General features: G+C 46.2%; 2 protein-coding genes across 2 annotated transcripts; one reads left to right on the top strand and one right to left on the bottom strand.

Moving 5' to 3' along the window:
- The first annotated feature begins 65 nt into the window (after nt 1-65).
- LOC125956655 (V-type proton ATPase 16 kDa proteolipid subunit c) lies at nt 66-7,579 on the top strand. The gene is made up of 3 exons (XM_049688732.1): nt 66-281; nt 3,483-3,672; nt 4,154-7,579. The coding sequence occupies exons 1-3, from the start codon at nt 203-205 to the stop codon at nt 4,356-4,358; spliced, it is 474 nt and encodes a 157-aa protein (XP_049544689.1). The 5' UTR covers nt 66-202; the 3' UTR covers nt 4,359-7,579.
- Nucleotides 7,580-7,892: 313 nt separating this feature from the next.
- Nucleotides 7,893-8,771, bottom strand: LOC125956656 (guanine nucleotide exchange factor MSS4 homolog). The gene is made up of 2 exons (XM_049688733.1): nt 8,386-8,771; nt 7,893-8,312 (listed from the first exon to the last, which is right to left on the bottom strand). The coding sequence occupies exons 1-2, from the start codon at nt 8,527-8,529 to the stop codon at nt 8,046-8,048; spliced, it is 411 nt and encodes a 136-aa protein (XP_049544690.1). The 5' UTR covers nt 8,530-8,771; the 3' UTR covers nt 7,893-8,045.
- Between the last annotated feature and the right edge of the window lie 4,572 nt (nt 8,772-13,343).

The following is a 13,343-nucleotide window of genomic DNA, read 5'->3' as shown; positions in this document are numbered from 1 at the left end:
GAGAGATCCGAAACAATGAAGAGTTTATAAAAGACCGAACGCCATTTTTGATTTCGAGTTTTGTATCGCGAGTGTGTCGAGCGTGTCCGAGGCCTCTCTCTTTCCATCCAGGCTGCATAAAGTGACAAGAAAGCTGCTGCTTTACAAAAGTTCAGAGATTTGCTAGCCAGCGTTTTTCACCAAAACACCCCAAAAAAACACAATGGCCCTGCCGGAAGAGAACCCCGTCTACTCGCCCTTCTTCGGAGTTATGGGCGCAGCAGCTGCTATCATTTTCAGCGGTAAGCGGAATTCCACCCTCCCCCATCCCTGCCTTTCTCTTGTTCTTCCTTTGGTCGCCACGATCGGCCCCCCAAATCTGTCGCCCAAATATCCCCGTCGGAGGAGACCGCTGGCTGGCGAAATGCGTAACCGTGGCCCCAGATCCCCTGCCCCCGCGGCGGAGCCCTGGGGCTGCGGGCTCGGAAATCGTCATGTGAAATCGTCATGTGAGCGCAAAATCGCGCCTCTCTGTGTGAGTGTGTTTCAGTGTGTGCGTGTGTGCGGGTGTGTGTGCGCGCACAAGTGCCCTCGTGACCACTTTTCGGTTTCCGACTTGGCGCTGATGATGATGACGATGGAGCCTTTTAATTTCGCCAACGAGAGGAATGCCACTGCCGAGAGGGAAAGATTTAAATGATCGAAGATGAAGTTCCGCCTTTTTGATAACGGCGGGTTTTGCTGGAGCTGGCGAGAGGAACTCGTCTTGATACCGCCCATTATCATCTCACGGAGAGGCTCCACGACGGATTCTACTTTGTAGTCGCCTATTTTTCCCATGTCCTGCTAATACCAAGGATGATTTCCAGAACAGCATGGCATTGGGTAGAGCCACGAGTTCAGGGTGATCGAAGAGCGCTTTGGGAATTGCATTTAAAACAAGTGCGTTACTCGTAGTTCCTAGGAACAAGAGAGCGCAAGCGAGACAGAGAACGTGCGTACTAGGATTCCCCCTATTAGGCTCCAACGATAGTGCGTCTGAAGAGAGTTCTCTATCCTTTGGATACTAAAATTGAGCCTTACTCTCACCTTTAGCAACGACTCTCGCTCTCTTTCGCTTTGGTCTGTGGTAGTCCGCTTCTCTACTTGATGATTATCGATTTTTAGGCCAAGGATACTAGCACCGCGAGGTAGATGAGAAACAGGAAAAGGCTCTCTCCCGCACTCTGGCCCACACACACACACGTGCACACACACGCGTACGTGTGCTGGAGCAAGTTGGAAAAGTTTTCATTCATCTTTCCGAGATTCGTCAAAACTTCTGTCCACGAAACCGCCAGCCCATCGTCACGGGATGAAAAAGGATGGCAGGCAGGCAGGCAGGCAGGCTGTACATTACATGTGCTAGTCATGTAACTACGAATGACCACATGACCCCATTGTTGGAAAATTTTCTCTTCCAGTGTATGCTATCTGGATCAAGATTTGGAAATGCTAGATTAATTGCAGCAAGCACTGGGCGTTCCTACTGCAAAGTACTAAAGTTTTTTTTCCAATTTTTTTTCGACGTCATACCTTGTGACTGACAGCGATTACAATCCCAGGTCACTGTGATCAGGTGCGTCTGGTGGGTCACATGATGATCAGCGGAATCGTTCCGGGTACTCTTCCAGCTTTCGCAACTGACGATAAAGCAATGTCGCTCCAATAATGTGACTCGCTTTTTTGTTTTACAATGCAAGATGCAACAATATTGACATCTTTTTGCTATTTCTACAACCACTATGATTCGGGAGAAAGGGGTAATTCTCCTTTGGAAATGTGCATGGAATTTCGTGTGGGATGTAGGAGGAGGATTATTGATTTTTCTCCTCCCTGGAGAAGGCCCGCAAGCCGGTGAGCTTCACAAGAGCAAAAATGATTTTGGAATGATGAGAATGAATTCGAGGTAAGGGCCAAGGTTCGGCAAAAGATGGATGGAACCGTCAATCATATTGACTGAGCTATCGTCGGAATCCTCAGATGATATTGCCATTTTGGATTAAAAAAAAAAGGATGCTACCCTCTGGACAGATGAGAACGGCCATCCATTCAGCATGTAATTGCAGCGACGATCAGGTTTTATTAGCCAGGCACGCAGAGCCTCGCCTAACTGTTCGTCTGTGAGTCACGATTCTCGGAAATCCACGTCAATCGTGTCGAAGAACGATGCAAAACGCTGACAAATGATGTTCGTTTCACGGATAGTTGGAACGGTTTCTTGTGCGCTTTTAACAAATACATGTAGTTGGCCAAAAAGGCGTTCATAAGACGCAATCAATGGGATCCTTTCGTCTGAAAGACAAGCGAATGGCGGCGCTCGTCTGATACTCGATTGAGACTCGATGTTTGTCCAGTTGTATTCACAACCAAGCACCAATGTCTCTTGCCTCTTCGTTGCGTGATAGCACGAAGAGAGGCTGTTCGTTGGTTTGTGTGGTGTGGCCGCTTGTTATCTTGTTCCATTACGTTTTTTGACCGGCCATGGACAAGTCAGATGACCACACTAGAGCCCTGCTGGTGCCACCATGCTGATACGATGGTGACGATTTGCGGCCGTTGTCTGGCCGGGGTGATCATGTGAACGCATTTTTTTTCGCTGCCTACCCACCCCACCCCGAACAACATCATCATCTCGCCCGCATGAGCACCACACCAATACCACAGCAGACGCATGTAGCTAAACAACACATCACGAAACCATCAAGGCAGCAAAGTTGCCGCTGGATGGATGGATGGATGGGTTGCCTGGTTGCCGTCGGCCCGGCTGTTGTAGCCAAGGCCTGCTCGCTGCTCAGGTGGTTGCCGTCGTCGTCGTCGTCGTCGTCGTCGTCGTGGTCCGGGACAGGCCTTTGGTGGGGTGGTAAACCCGCGTGAGCGATTACCACAACAGCGATCTTCACGTGATACTTAATCGTAACACCAACACACAACCCACCGCTGGGTGCGTAAGCATTCGCCGTACGTACATCATCATGTGACACACGGCAAGCTGGAACCGTGGAGTATCGTGATACGACCATGGATTTTCCACTTTACGGATTGCAATGTTAAATGCTGCTACTACTTTTCCATGCGCCATACTAAAATGCAACGCGAAATTTTTATTTTTTTATTGGAAACGCTGTTTTGGTTATAGAACATTTCTCTCTGAAAGATGTAGTAGCCTGTGCGAACATCAGTGACCTTATCACGTTGAAAGGAGGCGTTGCGCATTTTTCGTGATGCCGGAATGACTGTATACCAACCATCGTCTGGTCGGTGGTATTCTGGGAAAAGTAAGGCGCGAACAATGCAAATAGAACATTCCTGTGGTCGTATTTCTCAGCGTCGATAAATGGCAGAGTGGGCTGAATGATCAGAACGATTGAAGTTGATAACTCTGCTCCATTGACTCCAAAAAGCACCATCATTATTCATCTTACTAATTTGTTTTTGTTGTTTTTCTTCCATTTTCTGTTTAGCTCTCGGTGCTGCTTATGGTACGGCCAAGTCTGGTACCGGTATTGCCGCCATGTCGGTGATGCGTCCTGAGCTGATCATGAAGTCGATCATTCCTGTCGTCATGGCGGGTATCATTGCCATCTACGGTCTGGTCGTCGCTGTGCTGATCGCTGGTTCCTTGGATGAGCCATCCAAGTACCCTCTGTACAAGTGAGTATATCCCTCGGTAGCTTTCAGATAGTGAGTTAAATGTTTTCACGGTCTACGGTCCATGTTGAATGCATGTTGCAGGCGAACTTGGGATTCGCACTCCTTTCTTCAACTCACACAAGTACTGCTAGTCTCTCTTGTGGCTGGAGAGCGGCCAACATAAATGGAAAAGCCACGAGGAGAAGCATTAACCGAGAGAGAAAGAGAGAGAAAGAGAGAGAGTGAGAGTGAACTCGATTATGCGCACTGTTGACTTCTTTTGCATGTAGAGAGGTGCTTGAAGCGACTCATCTTCTGATAGTAACATTAAAAATTGATCAATTCTGCTTCCTTCGGAGCGTTTGACGTCACACTATTAACTGCCATAGTTTTCATGCTGTTTATAATCACAGAACCTACATATCGATACATTAGAGCGCCCGTGTCAAATACCTTTAGTAAGCCATGATTGTAACGCGAACCATCTTTTCCTTCTTTCCAGGGGCTTCATTCATCTCGGTGCCGGTTTGGCGGTCGGTTTCTCTGGATTGGCGGCCGGTTTCGCCATCGGTATCGTCGGTGATGCCGGTGTCCGTGGTACCGCCCAGCAGCCCAGACTGTTCGTCGGTATGATTCTGATCCTCATTTTCGCCGAAGTGTTGGGTCTGTACGGTCTGATCGTCGCCATCTACCTGTACACGAAATAAGCTGGCAGTCGAAGGAAAGGCGAAGCAGTGGGAAGCGTGGGGAAGAGGAACGGTGATGGTGTCGTGGGTCAACACCACACTCAGCAGCCTCCTCGCACCCGCACGTTTTCCTGCTGCTGTTGGTTGCGTCAAACCAAACTCAGGATATCCCCGTGGTCGTCGTCATCAACATCTAAGCGCCACAGCAATGCGACGGAGGATAAGTAGCAACAACAGCAAGCAACACTGAACGGAGAAGCTGAAGAAGAAGGGATTAGCAATGTGTTTAGGCTGGAAAAAGCAGCTGGAACGTGTGTAGTAATGCTGGTAGCAACATGTTCGTCATCATCATCACCACCACCACCACCACCAGCTGTTACCAAAGCATGAGCAAAGCTCTTGTGTTCCGCCGCATTTGCTATGAATGTCTTCCGTTTACCGTTCCTACCTGAGATTGTGGCGCAATCGTCGGAACATCATACATTTGAGAGCATTGCAGAAGATCCTTAACCAAACATCATTATAGGATACAATAACGAAGCAGAATAACAACAACTATCGGCAAACCTAAGTGACACAAAAATTACGTTTCTAAACAACATCTTTTCTTGAGGGGCCAATACGTCCAACAACAACGCCGAACGGCTACAGTGAGGTGCATTGCTGCTTGAACCATGTCGCTGTCCACCGTCGATGTCGACTGTCATAAGACAGATTCTGTTTGAGATATGTTTTTGATCCGATTTCGATCGGACTTCGCTGGACGCTGGTGGCCCCGCGATGTAGCCGCGGATTAGTCACCCTCTCAACCCCTCCAAACCCCCCATAATTGACTCGTTGAAATCTTCCGGAAATCTAAAGCAAAGGACTAGTTGTATTTATGTAAAAAAAAACTATGTGTATTTAATCGTTAACGTTAATTTATGTACATGTAAATGTTTGCCACACACCTCCAACACCTCACTCGCACTCTCCTCGTGGGCTCTCACACAAAGACCACCAGTTTCCCTCAAGCCCGTTTCTTTTGCTTCTTAGGGGTTAAGTGCCTCGTGTGCTATCCTCGAAAGAAGCAGGGACACGCGGCTAAAGGGGGGGCTGGTGTGTAATGGATGCTGCCGATGCGTAACAGCATCTAGAGCAGAGCTAAAGAGGGTGAGTCCGTGATAGAAAGCTTCCAATTCACAAGCAACATAAACACGCGCTGCTGGATCGATAGCAGAGTCGGTATAGGGTAAATGTAACGTTTCAAGATCAAGATCACGATCGCCCACAATGTGAAGCGTGCGCACCTGCTCCATCGCCTCCTCATGGGGATGCTGTGCAGCGAGCAAGGGTTTCAGTTTCCGTTTCAACCTTTTCGAACATCGCCTAAAAGGACAAAACAATCAAGAGAGAGAGAGGGAGAGACAGAGAGAAAGAGAGAAAGACAGACGAAGCAAGTATTAAACGTCCTCGTATGTTTTAGATCCCGGGAGAGGGCATACTTATAGTGTGCCGATCAGGATCCAACATCTTCACTAGCAACCTGATGAGGAAGAGTGGGGAGAGAGGAGTAGAGCGTGTGTGATGAGCGTGCGCGTGTGAGGGGTGAACTAAGGATGATTATTGGACCTATACAGAAACCAGTGAACGTTGGTTTTGTGTCACTTTAACAGCTACATAACGGAGAGAATGTTTGGTGTCATAAACGGCAGACGGGGAAAGGGCTAGATCAACATCACTTCCCAAACCCCAAACCAAGCGCAGCAAACATTTGAAGCATTTATGATACACCATGCACTCTCTGTATTCATGGAATGAAACGAATGAAAATACGAAAACCATCTTTTGGAAGGGAAAATAGTAGAAGAGAGAGAGAGCGCTTTCACATGCGTTCGTTACATCGAGGGAAGAAGCAAACGGAAGCAAGCACCGTCGAAATATGTAATATTACCGATCCATTATCATCATCATCGTGCGACACGAAAAAGCGATAAATTAAGCTAAGAGGGGAATAACACAAGCCAAGAAGGAAGCGCAGAACCCAGGGACTCGAAATCGACAGGCAATCCAATCAACATCAAGGAAGCTAAAGCAATCGGGAAAAAAAGGGACACACCAGACACACACACGACCAAGGACACACGGCTAAGATCTTAGTGTGATTGGGCCGGTTGATGTCGATCTTTGTAGTGCGCTGGCAATTACACTCATTCCGGCGCGACCTGGAACTGCGATATTGTTCACTGTATGGCGCAGATTAGCAGAAAAGGATTAGGGAGAGACTACAATTAGGGACACACTACCACCACCAAGCATTATAAATCGTTGTTATTGCTTTTGATTTTTCACAAAATCTTCACTGAATTCGAGGAGAGAGAAGACACACATTCACACCGGCGAGAGATAGATAAGAGGGCACGCATACTTGATACGTATGATAAAGAGCAAGATCAATCGAAAACATCATAAAGCAAGTGGTCAGCAGAGGGAAGAGAAGAGGGGGCCACATTGTATTGTATGCTGTATATACTTATAGGAAATCGTGAAACACGGTGATCGCTAGATCACCAGAGAGACGGAGAGAGAGAGAGAGAGGAGAGACACACGCACCGATACAAAACGAAAAAAAAATCAATGTCGAAAAAGGGGAAAACACAACAACCACACGACAACCACAACAACCCCCGGGGCGCAACAACTACAGACGAGATACTACGGGAGGACCTCCACAAAGGTGGCAAAATGCTTTTCCTCCCCTTTGATGCTCGCGTGATCCCTTCCAAATGTCTAGATGCTGAGACGGATGGAACTTGGGTCTCGGGGCTGGAATCGGAGGAAGTACGTTTCCCGCTTTTCTGCGCGCGTTCCCCGCTCGCTACTGTATGCCCCGTTTCCCCCCCCAAAACCACAATGCCAGCATAATGCCGAGGGTGTGCCAACCAACAGCAAGAAGAAGAAAGGCGCTTTTAACTGGTGCTGGCATATATGACTGGAGCAACATCTCCGTGCACACCCTCCAACCACCACCCAGAAAACTGAAACAGAAACGGAAAACGAAATCCAAATGAGGAACTGAGTTGAGAATAGTCCGTGTTTTGTTGCTGTGGAAGTGAGGCGCGGATGAGGAGGATAAGAAGCAGCTTTATCGAGCAGTGGAGTACGGATCCGTGTTAGCTTATGTCGCCACAAAATACCTACTACCTTACCCTACGATACCATCTAATTACTTTTTATGGATAAGTTAAAAAAGGATACAAACCGTGTTTGATAGAGAAGGAGAGAGAGAGAGAGAGAGGGAGAGACCGACACACAAAAACCGAGGTCCCGCTCGGTCCGCTGGCTCAAACGCGACTCAGAGAAGCGGGGACTGAACCGGGAAGAAACTGATGGGAATGGGAAGAGATAGATCTACCGAAGCAAATGACAAAATTGCGAACAACATCATCATCAGCACAGAGATAGAAGGAGTAAATGCAGAAATAGAAGCTGGAGACGAAACGGGAGCCAGGGAAGCAGAAGATTCAATGGAAAAATGTGAAAAATATGAAAATAAAAAAGAGAAAACAGAACAACAACCTCAAGCTGGTGTATGTGGATGATGCTGTGGAACAGGTTAACGAAAGAACAAGCATTTCCGGTGCATTTCATTTATTAATCAACTCCGAGTAGGCTAAGAGCAGAAGTAGTATCATTCGTCGTATTCGTATTCGTCGTTGTTCGTCGTCTCTACTCATGTTTCACCCGATCCAGCGCAATGTAGCACTGCTTCGTATCCAAATCGTAGTAACCCACGGGGCCCACCTCGCAGTCGGCGCATATGAGGTACTTTTTGTTGTTCACCGTGTTGCTGAAACCGATATTCTCGAACGTGTACATATCCTTGACCATCCAGAAGTGTTTTAGCTTTTGGCACGTGAAACCCTCGCTCTCCGCCGTCTCTTCTGCTGCTGCTTGTGCTGTTGGTCTCTTCTGCCGTGCCTCTGGTAGATCGTACTGAAATGGAAAATTAAACACAAAAAGTTAGCAAATGCCCTCGGTAAAACATCCGCTCCGTTTCGTGCATTACTTCAACATCAGCGAAATCTGCGTTTGCCGGTCTCAGCATAAGCGAACCGCATCGGTCGCACTTGACGCTCGTTTTGTTGCGCGAACTTTCGTCCAACAGGTCCTTGTAATCGGTGCAGGTCGATACAGCCACTTCAGTGGCCATGGTCGGTGAATTTTAGAGTGGAAAATAGCGTTTCTAAATCTTTTTCGTGGTTTCAGGCCGGTCTTTTTGGGGATCTCTCGCGCAGCCGTTTTTCCAAGTTTCGTACACTTTCCGGCCGCTTTTCCAGAGGGAATGATGGTGGGAGATGCAAATAATTCCTAATTCGCTCTTATCACTTTTATCGTTATCACAAAATTCAGGAAATTGTGCAAAAATCTTAAAACTCCCACTTTTCTTTTCAATCTTTTTTTCTTTTGGGTACGAAAGACGCGAGCAAAACAGAAACGGAAACTAAACAAAAAGCTCAAAATTGTCAACGGCGAGCTTTTGCAGGAGAGTGCTTAAAGCAGTGTGCTGAAACCAGGTTCAATTTGAAGCGCATTTGTGTTTGTGTTGCTATTTTTTACAATGAAGAGCCTTCTTTATAAGTTTTTAGTGGTTTTTTTGATTTCAATTAGTAACCTGGCAAGTTTTTTTTATAATCCTTTAGAGAAAATCACGAATCTGAGATAACGATAACCCGATTCCGTAATTTGCTTTTGAGTCACTTGAAAATATTTTCTTGCTCCTCTTTTCAAGCTTTTTTTTCAAATTCAATTTAAAAAAAATATGTTGGTAATAGCGATTTTTCTCTTTTTTTTCAAATTTTCCTAAAACAACTGGCTTTCTTGATCATTGGTTATTATTTAACAACTGTTGATTATGCACTGCATGAGATCCTACTGTCCGTCAGTTCCTGGGATGAGTGTTTGCGAAGACGGAGAGGACTGCTTTTACCTGAAACCGCGAACGACCAAACGAAACCAAGTGTTTGAGATCTCTGCCAAAGATCTAGACCGATGAATTACATGCGCCAAGTATCATCATCAGCAGCAGTATAGGCACACTTGTTGTATTAAGTAAAAACTGCTCCATCTCCATGCCGGGATGGGTTTCAGGCCATATACTTTGGCCAACCGGTGCCGAACAACCGAGATTTTTCCATAGCATGACGAAAAATGCTGCTAGACGTTAATTAAATAAAGAAAACAAGTTTGTTGCACTATTTATTCCATTGAAGAATATGAACATTGAAGGAGTAACTCGAATTCCATTTAAATTTTATCTTGATTTATTTGTAGGTTTCAATTTTGTACTCATGAAGAGCAATCAGGCATTTGCAACACCTCGAATTATGTTCAATTCTCACAACGAGTGTTTCCATGTTCATTTTCACAATATTCAGACCAACGAAAAACAAAAAAAAAAACACAGCCAACCGATCGAAATTGATCAACGGTCTAGGGAGGCTACGAACCTTCAGGACCTTGTTTGGCTGTTTTTTTGGTTGTAGTCATCATCAGGCAGCCACTACAAGTTCCAATTTCCACCGTCAGACATCAAGTGTCCCGTGTTGTTGTAAGCGTTATTAATTATAAATTTATTGACACCCGCAAAACCACCACCGGGTGGTATATTCAGACCACCAAACCGTGTGGAAGCATAGTAGAGTGTGAATAAATTATTTTCACGCCGGACACATTGCCGGCATCGATCGTGACCACGGCCGGTTGGTTGGTTGGTTGGTTGTCCAGCGTTTTTATGCTCCCTACGTCTATGCTGTCTGCGCTTCATAAAAATTAAAAACTGTACTGACAACATTGACTGCATACAACACACCGTGAGTCCTCGCCCCCGGTAGTCCGCGGGCCGGAGGAAATGGAGGAATCTCCATTTGATTTGTAGCGACAGCGAATGTGCGCCATCGCGGTCTTGTGCAGCGAACACGAACGATGGATCGATGGATCATATAATAAATGCAAAACCTTCATGCAAATAGCTCGGAAAACGGACCCTCCACTATACTCCGTATAGCCGCCACAGCCGGCACAACCAAGGCACGTAATGTAGGGCGTTCAACCATGGTAACTGTGAGGGCATTGGCAATTTCTGAGCCGAAAGCTGGCCCCTCGCAACTCGAAATGAGTATGGAAAGGATCTCTCTGCAGTTGCGATGGCATATAGACGGACCATCCGTTTACCATCACGAAACGCTAGATGCATAAGATAGCGGATAAAATGAGTATCTTTATTATGGGCGCTTTGTGTAACGGAGCATAGAGCGGAGCGACATGGACCTCCTTTCTGGCTCTCGTCCTCTGCTGCTGGCAGGGCCGACCGGACGGACCGAACGAACGACGATAAAGCCAAAAAGCTATGCGCGATAAGAATCAGGATACGAACCGGCAAGAACCGGCCAGGATTGGGCGAACGCAGATGCTGCTACGCGCAGCCACGCCTTTTTTAAAGTTCAATTTATGCTGCACGAACTTTTTTATTTCTCGTCCTTCGTACATGCTTCTGGCGGCGGCACGAGCAACCGTATACACTTCAGGCTGGCCTTATGCTGGCTTTGTGGCCAGTGCGCTTGGGTTCACAAAGAGAGGGAACGAGAACAAGAAACCCACGTGCGATTGCCAACCTTGCGGAGAGGGAGGGGAGTGCTGCTGCTGGTGGTATATGATTGAAGGATAAACATGTTTTCAGTTAGAAATAATAATAAAAAAAAGGATAAAGTGTAGCAGTGACATCGGTTGATAGGCTTTAATGTTTGCTCGGTTCGGTTTCAGAACGTTTATTATTTTCTACGCGCGATATTTGCTTAACCATTTATTGGGTTTTGTGGAAAGTGAGCATAAGAAAGATGAATGAAGATTTATGCAGTTGTACACATAATCCTTAATGTGTTGGATGATAATTATGTATTTGATTCTTAATCTGTGTACTAAAGGTAAATTAAGGTCACGCAGAGTACAGTAAATGCACAGTATATAGTTGTATAATAGCGCAATGTCCACTACAATATGCTTAGCGTTATATAAATTACAAATTTCATACCAACTATTGATAATAGCAGTAGAATATTGCATTTTCCCGACAATAACACAATCTTTTTTAAAGTACTATTTCGGTAAAGACTTTGAGTGTGTCTAATATGATTGTATTATGAATGAATTCAAAGGTTGTGGAAATTTTCATAGAAAACATAGATTCAATTCTATTTACCAACGTCTGTATACTCGCTACAAACATCCTTAGTCCGGATATCATAAATGTTTTATTTCCAGATGGTTTACACTTCGGTATTTCATAAATATTTGCACAAATGCCATTCTCAAAACACTTTGTGAACTTTCAAAGGATTCCTTTTAAAAGAAGCTAGTTTAGTTGTCAGAAAGAATTGACTCTCCTTCTATACTTAACCACTTCACTTCGCTGCGCTATAATAAACTGCCACACAACCGGGAAGCTACGACGTACCAACCATGGCCCCCCCGGCACCATGGTTCGAATTGTCTTTCTCCCGGCCGGGGAAATCGATGCCAAAGAAAGCAATCTATGCTCCATTTTGCATCAATTATTAGCACTACATCTCCGTCAAAAGTCATTAGGTGCGGTGCTGGCCGTTGTGGAAACTGTCACCGCGAAGAACATTATGTGGGCCGGCTCCCGGGGGATGGTCTGTTCGATTTTCTCGAGTGTACCGGCCAAAGCGGTACCACCACGGTCGCCAATAATGTGCTTAATCACGGTTTCGATTTCCAAAGACAAGCATCACCATCGTTTCCAGTGGGAAACTTGGAGTGAGTTAAGGAGGGCAGCGACGTTGTTTTAAGCGTAGAATCGTTTCAGTTTCTAACAACCTAACGAGGAGTAGCAGCAGCAGCAGAAGCTTCTGGAGCACTGCTTGCTGGTGAGAGCTCATTTTTGCAAAACCGACCGACCTCCCGTCACGTTTGATACTGTCCCCAGTCGACGTCGACCTAAATATAGATGGACGAAAAACCCAAACCAGACACAGAGTGTCACCGAGAGTGTTGCAGCAGCAGCATAATGCAATGTTAAGTATGACAAATATCCACCGACACCGAGTCGGGAACCACCACCACCACCAACCTCCCTGGTGTTGGTGTGTAGATTGGCTTCTAAAATTCGGTCCGACGAAGTTGCTGTTTTGGCGCAGCTGTGACACGATCCGTGCAGTCCGACCATCCGGGACATGTTTGCGCTCCATCTCGTTTGTTGGGTGTGTTGGGGTATGGGAGTGAAAATTTGTAAATGTATATTTATCCTAATCAACAATGCACACATTATAGACGTTCAACACAGGGACATGCTGCAGCTATCAGCCCGTGATAATCTTTGTGACAATTTGCAGCATCGGCAGCAGTAGCATCCAGAAGATGGCGATCCGTGGAGTAAGACTGAAAGTCAACGTTTAGCAGAAATGTCAATCGCGGTTGGCTGTGGAGCAACGAGCAATCTTGGTACTCCGAAGAAGGATCCAAGTAATCTATAGAACATCCTAAATAGAACAGTTTATTGCAAGTTCTAAAACTCCGGTAAAAGTCCGGAATCTATCCGAAAACCATACCGAACAGATCGATATTGCGTCCGCCTAGTGCGCAAGTGTCCGCCCATAAACGTGCCAGGATTATACCATCGATACGGACCTACTCCCTGGATCCTGCTGTTGCTCCCGACACCGGCGACGGTGTGAGTACCAGCCCCCATTTCAAGGACTCCGTCGGTCGGTCAGTCGATTCTCTGTCACCATTCTTCCAGCAAGACTGACCGCTGCAAGCGGCCGGACAGCCAGGAAGGCAGGGAGGCAGACACACACACACACCCCGGAACAAAAACGGTAGGCTATCATTTCGACATCAATCTTATTACCGCAGAGTTTGACATCTTTATTTACATTAAATCAATACTGTTTTGCACAAAGCTTATCATCGTGCTACTCGTGCTTGTACTGATGTGTGCTGACGGTC

The sequence above is a fragment of the Anopheles darlingi genome, chromosome 3 (genome assembly GCF_943734745.1).
Source record: "Anopheles darlingi chromosome 3, idAnoDarlMG_H_01, whole genome shotgun sequence".
Lineage (NCBI taxonomy): Eukaryota > Metazoa > Arthropoda > Insecta > Diptera > Culicidae > Anopheles > Anopheles darlingi.
The sequence above is the reverse complement of the archived record's forward strand: the minus strand, read 5'-3'. Positions and strand labels throughout refer to the sequence as shown.

Coding starts and splice junctions, on each gene's coding strand:
- LOC125956655 (XM_049688732.1), top strand. CDS start 203: ATGGCCCTGCCGGAAGAGAACCCCGTCTACTCGCCCTTCTTCGGAGTT. Junction 282..3,482: donor AGCTGCTATCATTTTCAGCG/GTAAGCGGAATT, acceptor TTTTCTGTTTAG/CTCTCGGTGCTGCTTATGGT. Junction 3,673..4,153: donor TCCAAGTACCCTCTGTACAA/GTGAGTATATCC, acceptor CCTTCTTTCCAG/GGGCTTCATTCATCTCGGTG.
- LOC125956656 (XM_049688733.1), bottom strand. CDS start 8,529: ATGGCCACTGAAGTGGCTGTATCGACCTGCACCGATTACAAGGACCTG. Junction 8,313..8,385: donor CAGATTTCGCTGATGTTGAA/GTAATGCACGAA, acceptor TTTCCATTTCAG/TACGATCTACCAGAGGCACG.